General features: G+C 35.8%; 1 protein-coding gene across 1 annotated transcript in view; it reads right to left on the reverse strand.

Annotated features, from left to right (window-relative positions):
* MICU3 (mitochondrial calcium uptake family member 3) overlaps positions 1-25,518 on the reverse strand; it is an 89,590-nt gene that overhangs the window by 12,458 nt on the left and 51,614 nt on the right. The window contains exons 8-12 of the mRNA XM_072406190.1: positions 25,451-25,515; positions 19,998-20,036; positions 9,768-9,866; positions 8,634-8,734; positions 7,684-7,855 (exon numbers count right to left, since the gene is read on the reverse strand). Coding sequence (XP_072262291.1) covers positions 7,684-7,855; positions 8,634-8,734; positions 9,768-9,866; positions 19,998-20,036; positions 25,451-25,515 — 476 coding nt within the window. The remainder of the gene's footprint in view (positions 1-7,683; positions 7,856-8,633; positions 8,735-9,767; positions 9,867-19,997; positions 20,037-25,450; positions 25,516-25,518) is intronic.

Below are 25,518 nucleotides of genomic sequence, written 5' to 3' on the forward strand. Positions count from 1 at the left end.
AATTTATAGTTTTCATAGTTCCCATACATTCCTGATGTGCAGTTGCTTACTAAATCCCTGTTTTCCATGCTAAGTGTCCCTTGATTTGTGCCTGCAGGGCCAAGTGTTCCCTGATTCTGGGCTCCAGTGAAAAAGTACACAACTGAAAATGTAAAAACAAACAGAAATGGAAATTAAAACAGGCTCCAGCTTTATTCTGCATCTGCGTCAGACCCAATGTAATATATAATTTAAGGGTATCTATAGTATTGGGTAAACTTTAATTTTCCGTTTGTAAACTTTTGTATTGGATAATATGGGTTATCCGAAGGAAAAGCACAAAAGAATTTATCAGCCATGTCAAAGGCTTTGTCTGGTGATAGGAAATGAATGACCGGGGTAAGCTATTTAAGATGTCATGTGTATAAACTGAATCTTGAGCTAATGTGCCCTGTAAACAGCTGATTGCAACAAACTGCAACAGTCTCTAGAAGACACCTGCAAAGAAAACCTACTGGCTAAAAAAATTAATATCAGTATTCAACATTTTAAATTTAGCTGACTAAAGGAAAATATTATTATCCTTGACCAGTAAGTAAACTATATACAAAAAACTGTTAGACATTCTCTTTACAACATAGTGTTTTTCTGGACATCTGATTACACAAGTACTGTAAAGGATAGGTTTATCTATTATACATGGGTTGCTATTGGGAAGTGTTATCTAATAACAATCTCTGTATAGTTTAGAACCAAGGGTCTTAGAAGTTGTACTGATGTCAAGGTAAATGTTGATGAGAGTGATAGTATTCATAATCACTAAAAAGCATTCAGACTTGGAGCATGGCCTAACCACCCTCAAATATCTGCACTGATTTATGTACCACTAAGTTCTCATATCTATGCATAGTACTATGTAGAGATATAGGGAGAAGCAATGCAGACATTCCAGCCATTCACAAGGCATTCATTTAGTCTTGTAGCTTATAAAATACATGAAATAGGGTATTAATAAATCTAAGTTAAGTTACTGATTGTAATACCCAAACGGGGTCAGGTACTGAATTTCTAAAGTCCTTTCTTTTTTACCTGTGCAACATCTCCAAAATCCACTCCTACCTGTCCACAAAGACCACCAAACTCCTTGTATAAGCTCTTATTAACTCTCGTCTGGACTTCTGTAACATTCTCCTCGCTAGTATTCCACTAACCCGACTCTCTCCTCTACAATCTATTATGAATGCTGCAGGCAGACTTATCCATCCTTCCCACCGCTCCTCTTCCACTGCATCTTTTTGTAGTTCTCTTCATTGGTTTCCATTTCACCTTAAAATCAAATTCAAGCTCCTGTGCTTTGCCTTTAAATCCCTCCACAGTTCTTGTCCCACTTACATTTCTGACCTGGTAAAAAAATACTCCCCCAGCCACTCTCTTCACTTCTCAAATGACCTACTACTGACTTCCTCGCTCATAACCTCATCACATGCACGGCTCTAAGACTTTTCTAGACTTGTCCCAACTCTCTGGAATGGTCTACCTCGCCCTATTCGGCTTGCTCCTACTTTCTGTTCATTCAAAAGAGCACTCAAAACCCATCTTTTTAAAATTAGCCTACCTGTCTCTTAAAACCCTCACTGCTTTCCACCATTCCAAATCCCCCCTCTTATTGTGTGATACTTCCACCACCTCCTAGATTGTAAGCTCTTCTGGAAAGGGTCATCTCCTCCTGTGTCACTGTCTGTATCTGTCATTTGCAACCCCTATTTATTGTACAGCGCTGGATAATATGTTGGTGCTATATAAATCCTGTTTATTAGGAAAAATAATACAATTTTGTGATATTTGTGATCTGGATCTTTGTTATTGTTCACTGAATACTGTATCACTAATGTCAATTTGGTAGAAGCCCCCACGTGAACATTTCCATTTTTAAATTAACATTTGGTATCTTTTGTTTAACACTGGCCCTGTGTACAACAGGGTGCATATACAGTATTAGGTTTAATAGCCTGATATTTGTAATTTATGGCATAGAACGTTAGCATCAATAGCAACACATATAATGTCACCTATCACATGAATAAACTACAATGCAAATGTAAGCTATGGATTATATACATATTGTCAATTTTAAGAATTGCAGTGCTTTTTGCATCTTTTATAGTTTTCAGTATGTGGCGGGGAATACTTAAGAGATAAATACATAAAAATTTCCACTGTCTCGTGTGTTCTCTGTTTGTAATATCTTTGAGCTTAAATTTCCAGGACAGAACACCTGCTATGGCCAATCTGAAGTAGTTTCACTCCCGCCATGGAATGTTGATTTTATATATTATTAGGAAGGCCGCAGGTGTAGTGAGAACCCCCAAAATATCAAATCTAAATGTGTAACCTAAAAGGTGCCTCGGTTCAGTAGGTTTGTCTGTAAATAAAATATAAAATAACCCTTTTAAATAAACCATTGCATGCATTAAATATGATGCCTTTGTAATTCCTCTTTCAGACTAGGAAAAATAAAAAACCTCTATTCCTGCGTCTAGTAATTGTGGAAGAATGTGTTGAATGTTTAGCTAAACCGGTTTATTTCATCATTTACGAGCCAGTGAAGAAAAAAAAAAAGAAAACTTTAAAGGTAACTTGAAAACAGCATTTACTTACATGAAAGACATGCTGGGTAAACATGTTAGCAAACACATTGTTAACATCCTGACTCTATAGATGTGCCAGACTTGAGAAAAAAACATAACATGCCTTCCAAATAAGTAGGCATAAAAGCTGAGGCAAGAACCAGCAATATCCAACCATTCCAACTAAAATCATTATTAAATATTGTTAAGATTTAAAATGTTTTTATATGGTTTATTATTTGTACCTTTATAAAAATACATACTTTTATAAAAAAACATAAATAAATAAATATATACATATATATATATATATATATATATGTATAGTGGTACCTCGGTATAAGTCCCCTTTGGAATAAGTCCAACTTGGTATAAGTCCCGTTTGGACATGAAAAAGTTTGCTTGGTATACAACCTTTGTGCTAGAACTTGTATGGGTCAAAATGAGTCACAACACCGCACGCTACCCTTATGTACCTCCCTCAAGCCACGACTGCCCACAAGCGTCAGTACGCCAGTTGCCACCATTCAGTGAACAACCCGCGCTATAACTCTCTGTGAATTACATCCCTTCTCAGCACCATCCTAGTAGGCACTCAAGTCTTCTAAGCAAGGTAAAGTGAGGTTAAATTTTCATTTATTTAATCTAATTGCTTTCGTATTTATGTATTTTAGTATTAAGCAGTGTTTAAATTATTTTATACAGCCCCATCAATGTATATTATGCCAATAACAATAAGTTTTTTTCATGGAAACGGATTAATAATTTTCCTTGTATTTCTTATTGGAAAAATGTGTTTGGTATAAGTCCTGTTTGGTATAAATCCAAGGATATGGAACAGATTAAGGACTTATACCAAGGTACCACTGTATATATATAATTATTTATTATAAATTGGATTGTTTATATTAGTGTAAGAATGCATTACAACCCACTGAAAATATTTAGCAACCATTGTTGGCAGGTAAGATTTTTAGGTAAACATGAATGTACATTTTTCCAACTCAATAGAAACTGCAGGTACCAGTAAATGATAGCAGTGCTGGTTCTTCCTTCCAACTTCAGAAGCTGATATCACTTTCTTAACTAATAGGTGCTTCCACTGTGACTTCTAGAGGTGTGACATGGCAAAGCTCAGAGAGAGGGGTAATGAAATAACAATTTATCAATGTACTTTGATTTTTTCTTGATATATTAGTGATAATTTTAAATATGACCCTCCAGTGACCAATACAATACCAAGGGTTAAGAATTAACAGAAAGGGCCTTAATGTGTTTGTGTCACATTGCCCCAGGACAGCCCTTCTTTAGAAAGCATTTATTAATAAATGGAATCAGACATACCCACCTTTACTTTAACATGTGGGAAAGACAACATCAAAGTTGCTAAATGTACTTAGTAGCACATGGCACAAAAGCCTTTTTTCTGCGCTGGCCTTGAACGTTATAAGAGAAGTTGGGTGATCCAGCAAACCTGGAACAGATTTCCTAAAAGTCATTTGCTATTTGTTAGCAAATGTTTTCAATTCTGGACCAGATCCATTCCAGGTTTGTTGGATCACCCAGCTTCACTGATGAAAGTGTATCCTTTCCAGCCTTGGAGAGCTTTAATAAATCAGGCCCCAAGGGTGTCTATGCCTGCCTCCAATCTCCAACTCCCTGAATCACTGCATTATAACTTCTCTTGCAATTGTAGATGCATAACTTATATACACCATCCTATTTTTACTTGCTATACATTGTCATTAAATTTTACCTGTGTGTTGCAATTAATAATAATGTATCTAGTAGGAATAGCTTAGGCTGGAAAGTATCAAACGTACCCAATCTCTGATTTGGTTGATTTCTAAATATTGCAAATCATTTTGCTTAGCTCTCGGTTTAAAGAACCTATATCATGGTGCAGTGGTTCACCATTATTAGGATCCTTCTAAACTGTGTAGCAATCTATAACCTTCTCAATTTAATAAAACCTAAGAACTGGTGAAGGTGAAGAATTAAGACTCTCTGTCACTCAATAGCAAACAACTAAATTTGACAGTTTGGTGAATCTGCCTTGATCATGTTTAGTCAGGTATGGTGTAGAAGAAGTAATCCACCTTTGATCAGGAAGATGTGACCTACGATATTTCAGGCTGTTGAAAATTCTATTCTTTAAAAAATGTCCTATTAACAAACCTGGAAGAAAGGGGCGTGGATACCAAATATTTATGTCCAGGGCCCTGTTGAGTAGAATACATAAATAATATGGACTATTTTACAAGTAAATCATTTTTTCTATAAGGTAAGATACCTGCACACACCTGTAGGCTGCTACAAAACAGTGCCCTGCCTGCTGCAAATTTAGCAATCTTCCATGCTCAGGAACATTTTGTCAACCTTCCCACAATGCTCTGCTCTTTCTGTAGGTAGGATGCCTATCCCCATTAAGAGATTTCTTCTTCACAGTCTGGGCAGGTCACATAGTACATTAAAGCATGTTTTAGGAAAGGGGTATGGAAACTCCCTTAACTTTGCCATGCCGGGAGTTTGCAAACAACGCTGCTATTTTCAAGCATTATTTCCCACTTTGAATGAAAAGCTAACTGTAAAGACTACTGCAGACACAATTGGATGTGTAGTAAAATACCTGTGTATAACTCTGCAGTGAAAGGGTGACTTTAAGTAAATCACCTTATACCTAGAAACACTGGCTGCCAAACATATTCCAAACACAAACAGCCAACTTTCTGTCTTCAGTCATTAACATTTCAAACACGACCCTTGTGCTTACATTACAACAAAGAAATAAAACAAAGAGGTGTTAAATGTAGGTGAAAGACAATAAATAGTATGTTCCACATACTTTCCTAAATGATACAACAATACTTGTTTTTATATGGTGAGAAGCGAAGAGAAACCATTGACACAGCGCTCAATTAAAGGCCATTCAGCTTGTGACCAAGCAGTAAGATGAAAGTCTTGGTAACAATAGGTCTTGCTCTAAGTACACTTTAAGGTTTTCTAGTCCACAAGCAGCACTGTCAACACTGTCAAAGTGTAGCCATTACAGGCAAAGACAAAACTGTTTGCAAGTTTTCCTTAATATGGATTACCCTAAACCTACCACAAATACAAACAGAATAATACAACCCAAACATCCCACGCCTCAGGGACAAATTGTAGCATCAGCCCTATTGGTTTGCACTGAGGCATTTGTTTTTGCCAATAGGGTATTTCTACTGCACAGGTACCAGTCATACAATGCATTTGTTACACAAGAAATGAACCAGTTAGATACACAAGGATCTAAGAAATGCATTAGTTATTCGGAACACTTTGAAATGCTCTTCTTGCCAGCACAACGGTCTCATCAATAAAACCTACCAGTCTCAAAACATAAAGGAGATCAAATCTGTCACTTAGAAGTACAAAGTGAAATTCTATCTTTTCACCTCCGAAAATAAAAAAGTGCCTCCTTTGTTCTTGTATATTTAATTATAGATATATATATATTTAGTTATAGATATATACTATAGCTTAAAGGGTCAGCCTATTCAAAATTGATATTTCAGTTTTGGGTAGATGCTGGAAAGTTAAACCACCTGCCAAAGTCTATATCACTAGGGGACTCTGCATGTTTTTGGGATGTGGGAGGAAAACCATACAAACACGAGGAGAACATACAAACATATAAAGTGCTATCAATGTCCTGGCTGAGATTCTACCTGGGCCCTAGGGCTGCAAAGGCCAGAGTGCTAGCCACTAAATCTATTGTGCTCCCAAAATAAGTGTTTTTTACATCCATTATAACTGGTCCATGGTCTTCCTGTTGGTGTTTTTATTCAATATATCTTGCAAATAATTCCATAAAAGGTGCTAGAATATTTAAAGGTAAGCAATAGAACAGAAAACTTCCAGGTGGATCAGAGCCAGATTCTATGTCAAGGAGAACTCACTGCTCGAGTATGCAAGACATAGGAAGCCAGAGGCTGAATAAAAACCAGAAGATAACCTCCTCAGACACCATTTATAAAAACTAGCTCAAGACAGAGAAGATACAAGTCAACAGCACTATAGAGCTTGTAAATCTAAACAGGTAACTTGAGGTGAAATACCTATAAGTTACAAAGACAACTATGTACAGTATGCAAACATCTCATGCATGCACAGAAAGGCTGTGTAATATGTCGGCGCTATATAAATCCTGTTTATTATTATTGTTAATAATATTAATAATAATAACAAGGTATCTGCTACTTATGTAATGGTTTGCAATTTGCTATAGTCATGGTATACATGTTACTTAGGCATAAAAAAAGACTAAAAAGCTAATTGCTTTAGAATTAATCATGTGTGGGGCTAGACAATCAGCATTATGCAGATATATTTCCCCATACTAGAATTATTGTGTTGATGTTCAACATAGACAAGTAAAATAACCATTCACTTGTTACCAATGCCACAGGTGTAGCTATGATCTACATGCAGATATCTACATGAATTTACCCTAAATCTTTTTGTATTTTTCATGTGAAGAGTAACTGAAGTGGTGAGGGAAGAAGGGTGCCACATATGATTGTTAGGTTATAAAGGTCTGGACACATCAGTGAGCTATTAGGAGATATGCCATGTGATACATAACCTTTGTATACAATTTGACAGTAATACCTCACAACACATTTTCCACCCACACACGTACCTAAGTTAATACATGCATCTGTATTTTCCTGCCTGAAATACTGCAAGTCAGTGTTTATGGGGTCACCAGAGATGCCAAAATCATACAACCCCATAATGCCACAGGCTAACTCTAAAATCATTTTAAGACTTATCTACTGACGTTCAAAGCATTAATTACCCTATGTCCCTTTTTATCATTCAGCCCTAGCTTTAGAGAAATCACTCCCATAGGCTGTTAGGCTCCATCCATAGGCTCCATAACTTAACAAAAAGTGTACCCAAGCCTAATAAAAATGCAGAATTTTTGAAGAAGGCCTATAAAGTATTGTTGATAGTAAAATGCTATGTAAATACATTGAAAGGTAAGAAAACAGCAAATAGATCATATTTTTTAAAGACAAAATAAAAAAATCACCTTTTCCTCTGGAATTCGTACACGCACATTCTCCAAGTAACTTGATGTGTTTTCCACATTTGTGTACCGCAACAAAATATGGGCAAAATCTTCTTCACTGATTGTGTTCATTCCTTTGGAATAGGACAGGAACTCAATTTCAAGTACCTCAGTCTGAAGGTTATCCATAAATCTAAGAAAGATAAATTCCTTAAGAAAATTATATGATTTAATTAGATGGAAACAAAAAAAAAACACACAAAACAATACAGCTCAAATCCTTTATTACATAAATGGTACATATTTCAAATGAATAATGTAATATGTATCAATAGAGTACTGCCCAAGGCTTTGTACACACAGGTTAATGAATGCCTGTACAGGCCACAGAGACCATTAAAATGTAAATATTCACAATGAACCTTAATTTTATTAACTTGAGTCACTTATGGGGTTAAAAAATGTCTCTTAACAGTTCTAACTGGGCATATTTTCATTTAGGCATGTAACATAAATATAAAGCCCAAATCTATTTTTCAGTATGTTTAACTGTATTGTACTTTCAAGTATTACTGTATAATTTTTTCACCATATCATTTTTTGTGAATCTGTTTCTTAATTTTTTTTTTGCCTGAAAATTGTGCCCATAACAGAATTTCCTGTTTCAGGCTGACAGCACTACGGACTTGCAATTATCAGAGGCATTTTTTTAGCCTGCTTTGGGCACTCCTTTAGCTGGCAAATAGGTAACCTATTAGGTCTACAGGAGGCATGTGCAGACTTAATAAGCAGCCCAACAGCTAATGAAGGAATGCAGATGTGGCTTTCCCTGTTGGGGGTCTTGCCAGCGATGGGATGTGTTAGGATTGTCTATACCCAAGTGGTGTGAAAACAAAAGGAACGGCCACTGACTGTGAATGATGAATGAATATGACCACACACACATTTGTACATATATTGTATTAACTTACCTGTAAAAATCCTCAAAATTGAGCTCAATTTTCCCTTTCTTCCCAAAAAAGTGTACAAGCAGTGTGGTATGTATCATTGAACTGGAGAGCTCATCCATGCCCTTAGGATAGAATATCAGCAGTTACTCCATGCCATGAGTATACAGTGGACATTTGTGGGAGAGGGTATAGCAAAAGACTAGATCACTAGTTCATTACAGAGATGTTTTATTTTTTTTATTGAGTTTTATGAATAATGTATTAAAGTAATTAGTGTTTTATTTTAAAGCTCTGACGACATCCATTCATAGTACTTTATTAGGCTACATACACACATTAGATTTTTGTTGTTGGAAAGGATCCTTCACGATCCTTTCCAACAACAAAAGACTGAAAGATGCGCGAACGAGCACTGTACATACCGCGCTGTTCTCCTCTATGTAGAGGGGAGGGGGGAGAACAACCCCGCTGCGCTCTCTCCACTTCACTTGTATTATGATCTTTTGTTGTTAGTGGATCTGTTAGGACAGATCCATGAACGAAGTCGGACAAGCACTGTACACACATCAGATTCTCATCCAATACCAGCCCTAAAGCGATAATCATTTGACATGTGTATGTAGCCTAAGAATCTAATAAAATAACATTTATTAAAGAAAAATCCAATTCTCCCAGATTTTTCCATTCTGGGTTCTTAGGGGTTGACTTCTCTAACCTTTAGGGTCTTTACAATTTTTCAATACCCAAGTGAAAACATTTAACCACATCAATGTATAAACAAGCCTACAAATAAGTAAATGTAACTTTCTAACTGGCCTTTACAATTGATGACACATAACTATATTCTTTCAGTTTTCAAAAAGTACACCATCCAACCAGAAAAATCATACACATTGACACACATACTTATATAAACACCCACCAGTAAAGATGTTTTTCTTCTGTACTGTTAAGTCTTAAGTATTTCACAATAAATAAAAGAGATAATGAAAGAAAGAATATGACAAACAACAGAAAGAAAAGACACAAGACAAGAGCATGCTAAAAAATGGAAATAATTTAAGATTAGAAATAACACTGATGATTTATGATAAGTAAAATGTAATGAGATGGAACATAACAAATGTTTCTTGGACCAGAGAGGTTTTGTTATACCTCTGCAAGGTCCGAAAAGAGGGCTTGGCTTGTGCTACGCCTCAGTGTATCCCAATAGCTCCTGGAGATATTGTGATCTTCTACATCTGTTTTATGTACCTGTAGAAGTTTTAACAAATGTCAACAGTGGAAATGCATTTTTATACAGAATCATTTTCAGGTTAGCACAAAAAAAATATAACAGAGCTTATTAAAGATAAACATAAATCTTGCTGAAAATGGGTCTTATAATGTTACTTCTTTCCTCATTTTGGTTGATCATGAAAACTAGTGGAATAATTTCAGCTTGAAGAATGATTCTATTCACAAATAAAAGTAGAATTTGCATGTAAGCACAATGTGTTAAAAAAATCATTTTTTCAGTCAACTGGTTTAGGAGATTCTTGACACTAGCCTAGGACAAAGAACAAGTTTTGAAATGTTGAAAGTGATAGATAGAAATAGATTGTCAGATTTAGGTAATGGGGTAAAGATTGTTTATATTTATTTACTTCCATGCCTACCGCTTAGATTTTTCTTATAGAACATAAAAGAGGGCCAAGTCTAGGTTTTGCCTTTTACTTATCTTGAGTTGCTTTTTTGTAGTCCCAAATAAGTAATACCGAATTTATTAACTGTCCAATGGCACAAGGGTTATGCCAACATGTGTACTTGAAGATACATGTGCCTTACCATACTAAGGTCAGGTACTTATTAGTTTCCCAATCTTTAGCAATGCATGTCTTTGGATTTACCAGAACTGTTCCTTGCAGAGGTAGCCGGATGAATTTTACTTTACCAACGGCAAGCACATCCTGTAGTTTAACTCTCCATCTTTATAACAAATGTTATAATAAAACACTATGCAGTCTATCACTGCAATATTTAATAATACATACATACATTTTATGTCTTAAATCATGTTTTAGATCTGGTTCCTGCACAATAAAGTAGTCATTTAACATATATGTTACAATTAAGTCATGATGTGTTGTATGTAAGTTTTTGTTTTGTACAGTGTTTCCGGTCTGTGCTTTTTAAACATTCACATTTTTGGGGATTTGAAAAGCAGCATCGTACCAGTCACCACTGGACTAAGGAATATTTCGATTTATTGCAATATAATGGTCCAAGCTTACTTTTAATGGTTGCAATGCTGTTTATTTGTTTGGTTTGTCTGGGGGTAAAATTCTTACCTTATTTTGTAGCTCCTACAGATTTTCTACGCACCAATAGACCAGCCCTCTAAAGCAACTCATGCTTGATCAGTTGCAGTTGTCCTACATCATTATTTACAACTCCTAGATTGTATGTTTTTCGGGGCAGGGTCCTCTCCTCCTGTGTCACTGTCTGTATTCGTCTGTCATTTGGAACCCCTATTTAATGTACAGCGCTGCATAATATGCTGGCGCTATATAAACCAGTGGTCCTGCTTTGTAAGTGAAGATACAGAGAGCTCAGCCACATCCTGTAGCCTTGGAGATCAGTGAAGTGTACTAGATGCTTGGGGAGATGGGAATAAGATGAAAAATTTCACCTATTTAGTTACCCCCTAGACAAGGTGAAGGGGTGGGTAACAAGTGGGATTCCTATCTTTTATCCTTAGTGGTATTCTAGATTGCCTGGCCTGAATTATAAAGTATTTTGTAGGGTGAAACGATAGACAGGCTTTTGGAGGCAAATTAGAAGGTGAATGTTATTATTTTAATAATGTATAGTATACTATACATTACACAAATCAAAAAGGTTGTGACACAAAAGAAGATTTATATGCGATTACTTATATACAGTTCACAGGTTTCAAGTATAATCTCTGCATAAATATCAATAGAGTCTCAAGTGTCCTACGCATTTCGCCCTCAGGGGAGAATTGAGATTGGATAATAGCTTGAAAACTGAAGGGGCCTTTCCCTGATTGGAATAGGTTGGTTTGGTTGGTTTGCAGATGCTTTTATCTGCTCTCTTTCACTGAGATTTTCATAATACATTTTTGTAATACATAACTTCAGTTTTCAAGCTATTCTTCAATCTCAATTCTCCCCTGAGGAAGTCTAAGGGCGAAACGCGTCTGGTACTTGGGACATCACTGAAATTTACGCTGAGATTATACATGAAAGCTGTGAGCTGTATATAGGTAATCGTATATAAATCTTCTTTTGTGTTCAAACCTATTTGATTTGTGTAAAGTATAGGATTATACTATACATTATTAAAATAATAACATTCACCTTCTAATTTGCCTCCAAAAGCCTGTCTATCCTTTCACCCCACAAAATGACTACCCCTAGACAAATTGAGCAAACAACCCTTTCAGTAGGGAGGCCAGTGCAAGGTGTTTTTATTACCTAATTGGAGTTCAGTTTTAAACTTTTCTATCTACAACTGTCTACATTAGTAGGGATGCTAAAAAGTCCTATACAAGGCAAGGGGAACAACTTACAAAAAATACACTTAATAGAGGGTCTTTTATTTTGCTGTCCTTACTTATAATAGTAGGCCTGCCCAACATTCAAAAAAGGGTGGTGTTACGCTTTATATATTCCAAAAGGAACAAATGTGCTGACCCACAGGGCAACCAATAACATGTTTGATTTTTAGAATTTTAATAGCTGACATGGAGTTTGGTTTTGCATGACTCCCAGCAATTCCCTGGTAATACTAAATTATATGATATTTTCAATGGGTTATAGTTGTGTGAATCATGTTTCATAATCTGTAGAAGGCAGGTTTTGATTACAATTTTAAATCTATAATTTTACATATGATATAAAAATACATTAATGCTTTTTGAAAACAAAACATGCTTTTTATAAAAAACAATTACATTTTGACTTTGGGACAATCTATAATGAGTGAGTATTTGTTTAATTCTCATTACGCTACAAATATAATTTTAACTGCAGAAAATAAAAGCAGTTAGACCTCTATATCGATAGATCTGTATGGAAAAAACCTATTGATGGACACGAAAGCCTATGAAATAGTCTTTTGTTAGATCAGATATTTCCACAGGTATCTCAAACATGAGATCCTCTATGAAGACGCATGAAAAGTCACCATTGTATTGCATTCCTTCCCATGAAAAAGAAGGGGAAAAGCATGCGTGTTATTTAAAAAAGATTAGTAGAGCCTGGGAATGAAGGAATGTGGAAGTATGTTAAATGTACTGGTTTAACTGTAATTATTGTGTTAGTTGAATTAGTAGTAACTGTTAACAGAGGTAAAACATGATTTTAGTAAAAAAACAAAACACACACTAGTAAGTTACACAATTGTAAATATGCAGCTTAACAATGTTTGTTAAAGGGTTGGGATATAACCTGATTCCAACTAAACAGTGTTTGTTGAGTGTTGTACCTTTATACCCAAACCTACCTTGATGTACCTGGGAAGTATATAGCATATAGGAAACTGACATACTGTATACCATTGCTTTAGGTTTACACAAAGAACCTTCCATGTCATGTTCTGCCCATATTCATTTAGGTATGTGTCATATACCTTAACCAGACTTGTGAAAGGTCAGTGATTGTTTAGAGTTTGGGATAATGGTTTGTTGAAAGAAGAGTCACATGGCTCATTTGATGGTTTAGAATGGCACTATGTGATCATCAACTAATCTTTACAATCAGATACAATCATTAAATGTGTACACACAGATGAATGTCTGAGTATCTAGTGTCTTAAAGGTTAAGTTCACCCAAAGCATGTACATTTCATGTAAAACACAGATTCTAATTTAGGTGAAACCGGTCTTAACTTCTTAGGGTGATTAAAAATATATATCTTAGCTAGAAAATTACTAATAACAGGGACCCAATGCTTCAAATCTACTGTAAATGAATAAAACACATAACATACAAATTTGGCCAATCTTCAGCATGCATTACTGTCTAAGGTGGGAAGAATAGTGAGGAAGGTCAGGCAGTGACACACTATGCTTCTGTATTGTACACAGGTGATATGTAGAGGTCTATTAAAAGCTATAAAAAGGTTTGGGAATTCTCAATTAAGTACTCCAAAGTACTCGGTTACAGTGATTACAAAAATTCAACAAAATAATAACACTATGATTGCAAATTATGCTTTGCTAACTCAAAATAAATAAAAACACACTTTTTTAAATTTGTAATGTGCAAGTTTGGATAGGAAAGGATAATTAAGATCAGACAAAGACCCTTAGATTTTGACATATTGGTATAGTATGACTTGGACAAAGTCTATGACATCAATATGGAGTAGCACAAAGTGAGCTGTATAGAACAAAAGGCATTCACATTCCCACTTTGGCTTTCTGACAACGACATGATCCTATGGCATTGAACACCACTTTGTAGCTACTTACAAGCACTGGGAAAGCTGAAGTGTGCAATGAAACTATGATCACAAAGAGGCCCATTGAATGGATAATATAAAGGATTCCTTATTGAAGAATCAGGTACATGTTTTTTTCCCTTTATTTGTAGCTAAACTAATGTGACTTTTACTGTAACAGTCTCCTACTTCCAGATATCAATAATAGCCCATGCCATGCCAATGTGCCCAATTTTTTTCTATGAGTATACTACTTTTTGGAATCCATTACCTGCACAAGGCCCCTTAGGAATAAAGTGAGCTAGTAAAAGAGAACAAGTTGGGCTTTAAACCAAACAACAACTTTAAAAAGTGCCTACCACTAAAAAGTAAGTTCATACATTGCACTGTGTCCTTTGTTACAATTTAATGGATCTTTGTGCCTCTCTGCCATGAAGTATGTACATGTAAATAATTCAATGTCCACATACTGACTCCAGGCCAGTGGAGCTGAATGAATTTGGTTTATGTCCACCACAAAATGGGTGTATCTAACTCTTGGTGAAACTAGCACCATCTGACTACATAAGGCATCACTTAGCACAGGGATGCCAAATCTAGCCCGAAATATCCTTTTTTTGGCCCCCAAAAGAATTCCTAAAACGAAACTACAGCTAGCCTGCCGCTACTACGGATTGCAGCTAGAGATGCCGCTACTACAATTCCCGGCATCACACTGTGTCTGTAGGCCAGTGTCTACGCATGGCCCTGCATTGGACTGTTCTATAGACACAAGTAATGCCGGGAATTGTAGTAGCGGCTTCATTTGCGTCTATAGAACAGCTCTCTGCCTATGCATGGCCCCGCATTGGAGTTTATACTGACAGGTAAGCTTATTACAAATTATTACTTTACAAATTATTACTGATTATTTCAAATGTTGAAATAATCAGGAATTATTAAAAAGCTATTGCATGCAGCAATTCATTTGGTTTCACATTGCATTCTCTGGCAAAGTAAAACAATTAATCTCAATAAGAAGAAACAAGAACACATGAGAATACAGTAATATGTAGTGGATTGATCTAAATTTGTTCCTTGGCACAGTAACCCTATTGAAATTTAACTCAAAAGGCTACAAATAGAGAAAGAGGCATAAGACTGTTTCTTAAATAATGTTTAAAAACATTTTTTAGGCCTCTTTCTCTATTATAGGCTTGTTCTAGATTGAATGTTAGGCAAAACCTCTTTTTTTCTATATGCAAATGTTTTATATCTAATGGGAAGGAAAAACTACCTAAAATATTTCAATAAATTTCAAGTTTGGCCCGCAACATGGTCAAAGCACATGTTATTGTATTGAAAATAAGGATTCATAGAATAGCCTTCAGAGGCAGTGTGGATTAAGCACTACAATTGGCCTCCAAGGCTGGAGAAGATACACTTTCATCAGTGAAGCTTAGTGATCCAGCAAACCTGGAATGGATCTGTTTCAGGATTAAAAACATTTGCTAACAAATAGGTAATCCATTCCAGGTTTGCTGGATCACCCAGATTCACTGATAAAAGTGTATCAGGTTTATTTCTGTCCGGATTTATATGTTTAAAAGCAGTACATTGTTTTTCATGAAAATGTATTTTACAGTATAATATGTGTTTGAGTATAAAAAAGTTTAAAACACAGAATCATGTCAAAATAATAAGTTAAAAAAAATACTATTATATTATACTGTAAAAAAAATGTTCATGAAAGACAATGAAAGACAATGTACTCCTTTTACACATATAAATCTACTGTATTGCATTCAGTACAGTTATTTTGTATTGAATGCAATACAAATAGATTTGAAAGTCCCGCCATGCCCGGAACGGAACGTCTGCATGCATCGACGTCACTGGGAACTCCCGGGTGACTTATCAGATGCGAAGGACGCCAGCCGGAGGAAGCAAGAAGACGGGGATCGCGGAGAAGGACGCCGGCGGATCAGGTAAGGCTCTATTTACTAATCTTTTACATTGGTTTAGCTACCCCGAGTTTGACTTGGGGTTACCGCTCTCAGCATTTTTTTTTTTTACCCTCAGGGCTCGGGGCTCACACTCGGGGCTACTGCTCGGCAGAATAAACCCTATCACTAAAATCTCATATAAGCTTTAAACTGAATGTTATTTTCTTGTTATATTGAAAAGTAACAAACCAAAATCCAAGCATATACTTAGTATATAGTACAACAAAAGTTGTCTTCCATCCTTTTAACTATAAAGGTCTCTTTTAAATAATTAATATTTTGTTAAGGCAGTTCCTGTTATGGTCTCCTAATAATAGTCCTCATGGAGACTACAAGTGAATATGCCAACAATTATTGTGAAAGGCACAATCCACTGTTGTCGCAATCAGGAAATGCAATGGTATAAAGCTGATGTTGGAAAGAGTAAAAAAAGTCAAGAAGTAACTGAAAAATGATTACACAGTATTTTTATAGCACTGACATGTTACACAGTGCTTTACCAAGTCCATAGTCATGTCACTAGCTGTCCCTCAAAGGGGCTCACAATGTCCCTATCATAGTCGTATGTCATTAACACAGTCTAAGGTCAGTTTGTGGGGCAAAGCCATTTAACCTAACTGCATATTTTTTTGGAAATGTGGGAGGAAACCGGAGTACCCGGAGAAAACTCACACAAACACAGAGAACCTGCAAACTCCATGCAGATAGTGTCCTGTCCGAAATTCGAATCTGGGACCTAGAGCTGCAATATGTGCAAAAGGATGAACAATAGGTAAAGACAAAATTAAAGGGAAACCAGATGTTTATGGTACACAGTGTTTTAGCAAGCTGCAAATCTACTTTAACACTGGTGATTTAATAGTTATAGATGGAATGCATTTTCAGCTGGCCAAATAAAAAACTTGAATTGGAGAAACTGCAGTAAAACACAACCATTGTTTAGAACCATAAAACAAAAAGCATATGCAATGAATAAATATGGCTGTCCCTCTCTAATTTACAATAGCAATCTTTACACAGTAAAAAAGATTTTAAAAACCATTGAAAACCGACTGGTTAAATTATTCCTATAATGCTGCTTTACTATGTAATGACAACATTCAAACAACCATACATTGCTTTAATGCATGATTCATGAAACTATGAGAATACATGCATGTCATTCAATAGTAATGTAAGTGCCAAATTCATAACATTGGGCGGGGGAAATGGGAATAAAGACATGTTCTATTCTACGGATGTCATTTTGAAAGCAGGAGCACCCTGCTGTGCAAAAATAACAAGTAATTAGTGACAGTAAAAATATTGACATATCTTCATTAAATACCATTTTAAAAAACACTTAAAAGTGGACTGTAAAGAACGCTCCAGTGACAAGAGAGAAAGGAAGAAAACAACACCAACTTTTGACATCTGTGGGACATGTACTGGCAGGTCGGGGACAATTGCACATTTCTAGGCATAACTGTTCATTTTAAGGGATGTTTTTCCTGAAAATAAATGGGTTTAAATTCATGTACACCACATTTATAGACAGCTCACTCTTATGCTTTTGAGCCTTAAATTTCCTTTTCTATGACTTCATATTATGCATTTGCCAGGGAAAGTGCAAAACTGAGGTTACCTTCATTAAAACCATGCTACCACCACAAAACTAGTGAAAAAGGGAGAAAATCTGTCTTTGTGTTGAATATTGCAAGCAGAATTTAGTCAATCTGTTCTGGGTGAACCAATGTGCTCTATGGATCCCTTAGAAGGGTATGTGTGTGCCAGGTTCCTGCTTTTCATCTAGGAGCATGGACCCATTCCCTCATTCATTGATTGTAGATATGGAAAATCCAGTGAAGATCCCTTAGTTTTTATTTTAAAAGTAAAATGTGCGAAGAATTGCAGAAAGGGATCTGTGACCCTTGTGTAATGTACCAGTCTAAAATAGGGCAATATCATACTTCTTTACAGTATTTCCCTAAAAAGGAAGCGTTGCTTTTCATTTCCTATCTCAGACTAAAAATCTGAAAACATTCTCTGACTGCTAGTGAAGCAAATTTTTAAGACAGCCGCAAGTACCAGCAAATTACTTTTCCCTTATAATGATGAGTAGACCAACTGACCAAAAGGAGACCTGGGAGATGGGAAGGGGAAAGCCCAGTTTGACTGTTATATTTGTGAATTGAGAATTGTGGATCTATTGATCATTTTGACACACAGGTTTCACTGAAGGTAACCCCTATGTCCTTACTGCATGTTCATGATGACATAGAAAAGAATTCTCCAATACCTAATTTACTTGCTCTTTTCTCGAATTTTTCATTTCTATCCAGAATTGGAGGAGCAGCAGGCTGAACAGACCATGTCGGATGCCCCTTAGCCTGGCCACAGATTCCAGCCTTTCCTGAGGGATTTCAAGCCATTCCCAGGCCACCCAAGAAATATAATCCCTCTATGATGCTAGGTTTGAGAAATATAGCAAACTAGTAATTCGATACTAATCACACACTGTTCTTTAAAAAAATGCTGAGAAAAAAGTTTTTTTTTAATAAACAGCTAAACCAATGGGTTTAAACAAAAGATAAGAAAGAACCATGGCTCATTACTGAAATTTACAAACTACTAAATGCTTTCTTCTTTAATAATTAGCTTTTCATGACTAGGAAAATCTAGCTAAGCTTCTCCAAACTACAAATTCCAATATAAACATTTAAAATCATTATGCAAATGTGGCATATTAATATGTACAATTTGTTATTAAAAAATTTTATATACATACGCTGCACAGCCATATCTGCTCATTACATATGTATTCTGTGTTTAGGAGCACTGCAAAATAGTTTTGTTTTACTATTTATTAGCTACCCAGGCAGGCAACTAATGCTAACTAAATGCAGATAGCTATCTACGCTACTGATTTTTTCAGTTCTTTATGAGTCATTTTAACATCTTAACAAAAAGCCTTTTACACTGCCTTGTACAAATCTGTGTCATAAACACAATCAATAAATAATAAAATGCTCAATTTAATTATAAAGTACATATGTCTATTGTCCCCACCTGTAGTTCTGTATGTGCTATTAGGTAGATACTGACTGCAGCCTGATGCATTCCCAAATCTGGTCCACCTTTTATAAACGACTGACGATTGCACTGGGTCTATTTTTGGTCCAACTGTTTCATATTTTCAACAATTTCATAAAAACAAATTGCTTTACTGAAATATAGAGCAAACACTAATGCCAACATAGCATTGGATACAAACTTGCACAAACAAATTTAAAACTCCCTTTCTAACCAGTTTGCTAATTACTAAAGAATGTTAGCCCAGTGAATTACAATAACTGTCTCTGTGGATGAAATTTGATGTTGATGAACTTTATGTTTTAGGTTCTAGCAATAACCATTATACTGTTGTTACCATTATGTCTCTTATAAAGCACAAAGGGAGAAACAGGTTTCTGGCTGATAACACAGGGTTCCATCTTAAATTCTCTCACATGCATTGATACTGTATAATAAAATAAGGATTCTGGTTGGTTCCTACAGGCACCGCTGCTTTTCTTTACTGCAATTTTCATGGATCATAGACATTAGCAGACCATTGCTTGGTCTACATAATAAATTGATCAGTTATGCTTGCTGGTAATTCCAAACCTGAGCAGACAACTTAGTCCTGGACAATACATTTTGCTACACTGGATATGACCAGCCAATCAGCTTCCATTATTTTTACCAAACAACTAAGTATGAATGCACTTCTAGTAAATCAGTGACTTTGTCCTATGTAAAAAAACAAAAAAAACAAAAACTGCCTGATTACATGTGGAAACACAGACTTGTCATCAAGAACAATCATGAACTAGAAGATGATGTTATCAACACAGCACTAGGCTTTTTAGTAGACAGTGTCAGCTTTCACAAGCAAAGCATGTGTAGACCATGTTAAAGCCCATGTACATACACCGTTAGTTGTTGCAAGGTATCCATAAAGTTGTAGACGCTTACATACACCAACAATTCCAAGTGAAGTGTCACATTTCAGAGTCAAGTCGTGAGCAGCCGGATGAAAAGAAAGAAGACAAACAGAATAGGTTAAGGCATGCACATTTTTCACTATTTACTGACAACACAAAACAGAAACATGCAGCACAGTTTACAACATGACTTTAATGTAATTCACTATGCCAATATTTTTGTATGCATTTTTAGGCAATTAAAGAGTGCAAATACCATAAATTATAAATGCATATCCAAACAGAACTTAGATCATTGAAACAAAAATTCAAAGGCATAACTAAACAATTCTGTGCCTGAGTTTGTATCAAAGTCAAATTTTCTATAGACTTCAGGTCATGACCTCTTTCCAGTAAAGCTGCAGCATTTTTTATCACACATGTACATTCTACATGTTGCAATTTTTGGAAAAAGGAGTAGGAAAAACAACAAAACAAAAGAGAAACAAAAATAGTCTTGTATTTATATCAAACCTCATACAAAGAATTATTGGCCACCAGATTAGCCATATTCCTCCACTGACTGTCTTACAAATCCTGAACAGTGTGCAGGAGTGTATACCGTTCTATTTCTTTGAGGGATTTAAATTTGGTGATTGGTCTGAGGAATATATTCAACATTATCTTGTTGTTCCTAAATCTACTTTTTAATTTGCTTTCCAGTATGTATGTGATACTGGGCTTGTATGACTAAGGACCAATGAGTGAAATGATACTGATAAGGATCAACGATTGATATATAAGCAATTGCTTATACTTTACACTGAAACGAATAAAGGCAAAAAATATAAACGTGTACTAAAAGAAATAAGAAAAGCTGCCACTGCTGACTACTGGCTCTTCTTCTGATCTACACTTATATCTGGTTTCCACTGATTCAATGTTCCCACCTCAGTTACTAAAACCAGTTTCTATATATACTGGAATTCTCAAAGCTGGTTCAGGCTAAAATTCTCCAATGTCCCACAAATGGAAGACATATTATGTGGCTTACCTTATATATAGTATAAACAGGTGCTCATCACATCCAAACCAAACTAGCATTGAAAGCATTACAGATAAATGGTAATTGCTGACCAGGTAAATCAATACCTAGCAGGGTATATCTACAGAATAACATAAAAACAATTGAATTTGTCATTAATTGTTTATTTATTAAGTGTAAGTTCAAAGGGGCTTCTTTTGCCAAGTAAATGCTCAATCTATAGCTGGGGAAGGAAAAATGATCCTCATTTGTAAATGACTAGGTGGAAGTCACTAGGTGGAAGTAGATAAGAGAAAGCAGAGTAAAGTCAACAGTCCTTATCTGGATTCATGTTCTGGGTTGGTAACATGACATTAAATCCAGAGGCTTAAGCTACATACACACTTCCAATTATTATCGTTGGAAAACGAACGACGAACGTTCATGCACGATATATATGAACGATCGTATAGCACCGATCCTGCACATAGAGTTAACGACACGATCGTTCGTAGATATTGTACACACAATAGATACGATCGTTTAAGCGATAGAGGAACTATGTGCACGACAGGAAAGTGAACGGACGTTCGTTCATCACGCATGCTCTGAACATGGACGATCAACGAACGACCGTACACACGAACGATGTTCAACGATCGTCGTCCAATCCGATCCGTCGGTCCGGTCGTTCGTTTCCAGCGACTTTCCTCGTTCGTCGTTGGTTACTTTTTTACGAACGATTTTTTGCCCAATCGATCGTTCGTCGTTCGATTGGAACGATAAAAATTGGAAGTGTGTACGCACCTTTAGTATGACAGCCAGAGAATAAGAAAGGTAAGTCAGTAATGGCAGCCTCCATGTATGGTTTTATTGTAACACCTTTGTTAGGAAATGCCATACATATTCATAAAGATTTCTTTTTTTTCATCTTTGTCTTATAAAAGGTTATAGAAGCTCATTTTCCTAGTGTTTAACATGGGTCTCATTTTGTTGTGTTAGGGAGAAGTTGTATTTCTTCTAAAAGGTGATGTTGTTGACCGTTTGTTGCTTACCATGGGCACAACTGCAGCACTTGAGGTTATTAAGCACCAGCTAATTGCTGTACTGCTCAGATGGTTCACAACATTAACACATGCTGGGTGGTCGCAAATAGCAGGCTTGGCTGCAACCCACTTGCCAAATGTGCTTGTAGAGGCTGGTTGTCTGTGATAGATGTGACAGATTTTTATGTATGAATGTTACAAGTTTCTTTCTTGCTTCATTCAGCTAGTAACTCATACTATCTACTTTATTTTGGAGTACAGTACAAGTTCAAGAAAGCAGTTTACGGGTGCACAAATAGCTATTGTTTCAAGTGTAAAATCATTTGAAAATGTCAAGGTACAGCTAAACCATTCCATATCCTAATACATAATGTAAACTAGCTTCCTTCAATGGAATATAAACTATTCACACAGCAAAGTTAATTATCTCCTTGCTAGGAAGATTTCACATAATGGTTATGGAGAGTGTGATGAAATTCTACTGACCAATCATGTGCATGGAAAATTATATTACTTAAGATTTTCCTGCATACAATTGGGTATTTTTGCTAAGTAAACTATATAACCACATTCACTGAGCTAAGCAAATTATCCCATGAAAGGTGATAAATCACCTTGGTAGGTGAACATCTGAATCTTCTTTAGTAAATCAACCCCAATGTCTCTTATAAAGGGGACAGCAAGCTGAAAAGTGATGATTATTGTTTAAGTGGATTTTGCTGGTATGACACAGCAGTCTGTACATACTGCTTCAGAAAATCATATTCATCCACTTTGGGGCCTCAGTTTTTCTAATACAAAGCAGGTTTCCCTGCTTCACCTGTTCATTTTTTGGTATACTGTATACGAAAAATTTCACAAGAAAGTTGGCTCCAGTTTCAACTGCTGTGACCTGGGATATCCTGGGAGAGAGACTTTTAGGACCCAGTCATACCTGCAATATTGCCCAACGAAGTCCCAGTGCAAGACCACAGTTTTATGTGTTCTGCTATTTAATGTTCTAGTATGCTGCATTGATGTGAGCTAAAAAAATCGGATTTTGTGTATCACAATCTAACATTTTGAAGTGCACAGCCACACACTGCTGTGCGTAGATTGTACAGAAAAAAATGGGGAAAAAATCTAACTCTGCAATGCATTTAACAATGCACCGCTTCATGTGTTTACAGCACATAACAGTGTGCCCTCGGGTGGTTTAAAGCTGCCATTAGGTTTTACTGCTGTTCTTGTCTCCTGTTATGGAGACTGCTACTAACTTCCGGTCACTGTAACATTCTTTTCCACCTTGAAACACAAGGTGACACTATGGGAGAAAGGGAGGGAAATCTCAAAGAGTGACAGATGAATGAAGAAAGCGATGTACACACAGCACTGTTTTGTTCTATGGAGAGGGAAGGGGAAGAAGGCCATGGCAGATTGATGAATGATGTTGGGGGACCAATGTACTCATGTCAGATTTTCACACGAGATGAGGATGACCATTTGTCTAGGGTGGGCATTATCTGACATGTGTATATATATATATAATACCATGACACCCTTAACATCACTATTTACCAGTACATACATTTACTTTAAAAGTATTTCTATCTTAATCAGAATTCACCCTGAAGGAAAGAACAGCTTGGGAGTAGAATATATTGTACCATTTTGGCTAGCTGCTATTTTAAATTTGTGCAATCTGACACAAAAAATGGGATGAAATAGATTCTTATTATAACAGAAAAGCCTTTTCTCATATAGCTGACATTCAATGTTTGTTCAAGGTAAATAAAAAGTATCTTTTCTTTTTTTTGGTTTTTGCCACTGTAGAAAACAGCTGGAGCATAAATGCTAATCTTCTCTGAGATAAGACATCTGTTCTAATGTGAATTAAACAATGTTCTAAAGGTATAATAGATGACAAAGGAAGCCCGTGTTCTGCAGACAGTTTATTTAGAAGCTGCTTGAATAAAGTATCAACGTAATAATCACTGCAATGACGTACTCAGGAAAAGACAAAACTCTATGCAAGATAAATGTTTCTGCTGGATTGTATTGACAAGAATAGATATAAACAGTGGCAGGTAGACACATGTTCAAGCTTTTCATTACCTGTGAAGATAATAGGGTTTTCTTTTGCTGGTTACTGAAAACCAAATGAGATGGCAAAACCACAGCAACCAAGCTGCTTTAAGAGGCATTTTTTATAAACTTAATTTTTATGGTTTAAAGTTGTGCGCTTCCCTTTTTGTAGAAAAGCAAGATTAATAGATGGCATAGTCATACACGCAATTCTTCAAGTCTTGTCTGCTTTTTAATATTGTCAGTTCACAATTCTTCCCTGGAAATGGTAAGAGCTTTCTTCTGTTCCCTATTGCACAGTTCTCATCTTTGCTTTTTATGCAGTGTATATTTTAGAAACATCCTGCTTACTAGGATTTGGGAATATTATCATAAGGAAGGAATAGAACAATATACATTCGATTCTTGTTTGTAAGAATTAAGCTTCCCAATAAATATATAAAAATATATTTTAAAAAAATCACTGCAACAAATGGAAAAGTACGTGTGAAAAGTCTGAACTCCAGGTACATATAAAATAAAAATGTGTTATTTTATGAAAAATCTTTTAAGTTTTTTGAAAAATTTCATAATTTCTGAAAAATGCTAAAAAGTTTTAGCATTTTGTATTTCCCTGTACAATAGAGCTAAAAAAGGGGGGGCTAATAAGGTGAATGTCCTAAAATACCTGTGATCGCAAGGAACACACCTAATAAAAAAGAACAGATACTGCTGCTCCTTATTTATCCAGGTACAGTCTCAGGATAGGAATGAGATGTTAATAAACTAGTTACATTTACTTCAGTATAGAATATCCAGGACACTCACATGGCTTTTCTATTTGGCAGGCATGTATAAATCTCTGGACAACATAGCCAGAAACACAAATCCTTTGACAGGTAAAACTCCCAATATGTATTTCAACATGTATTTACCAGCTTTTCTATACTTCAACTTGGATCAGGGATCAAGCCACTTTTAAAGGTTATCATTCTTTGCTGCCCCAAGAACATTTATAGAAAAAGGGCCTTCCCTGTGCTGCGCAGCCTCTCTGATGTGAATTTTCGGCCAAATTATTAAAGCATTCATTCACTTCAATTAACGTCCACTCACAGGCTATTTCTACCGAATATCTGCAACTGTGCCTGAATGAATCTTCCTTAATATTTACTGTTAAATAACAGAAATACCTTTCTAGTAACCACCTGAGTCTTTTCTACTCCTTTTGTGATTTACTGTCGAGATACTATATTTTTTTAACCTGTACACAGAATAATCATTGGAAAAATGGGTAACCTCTAAATTAATTTTGTCTTAAACATCAACGATACAACGTAAAATGCTTTACCAATTGTGCGCACTTCTCTTCTTCTCCTTTACGTTCCTTCTTTTCATTTTTTTTTCTGAAAATTTCTT

The sequence above is a fragment of the Pyxicephalus adspersus genome, chromosome 3 (assembly GCF_032062135.1).
Source record: "Pyxicephalus adspersus chromosome 3, UCB_Pads_2.0, whole genome shotgun sequence".
In the NCBI taxonomy this organism is placed as follows: Eukaryota; Metazoa; Chordata; class Amphibia; order Anura; family Pyxicephalidae; genus Pyxicephalus; species Pyxicephalus adspersus.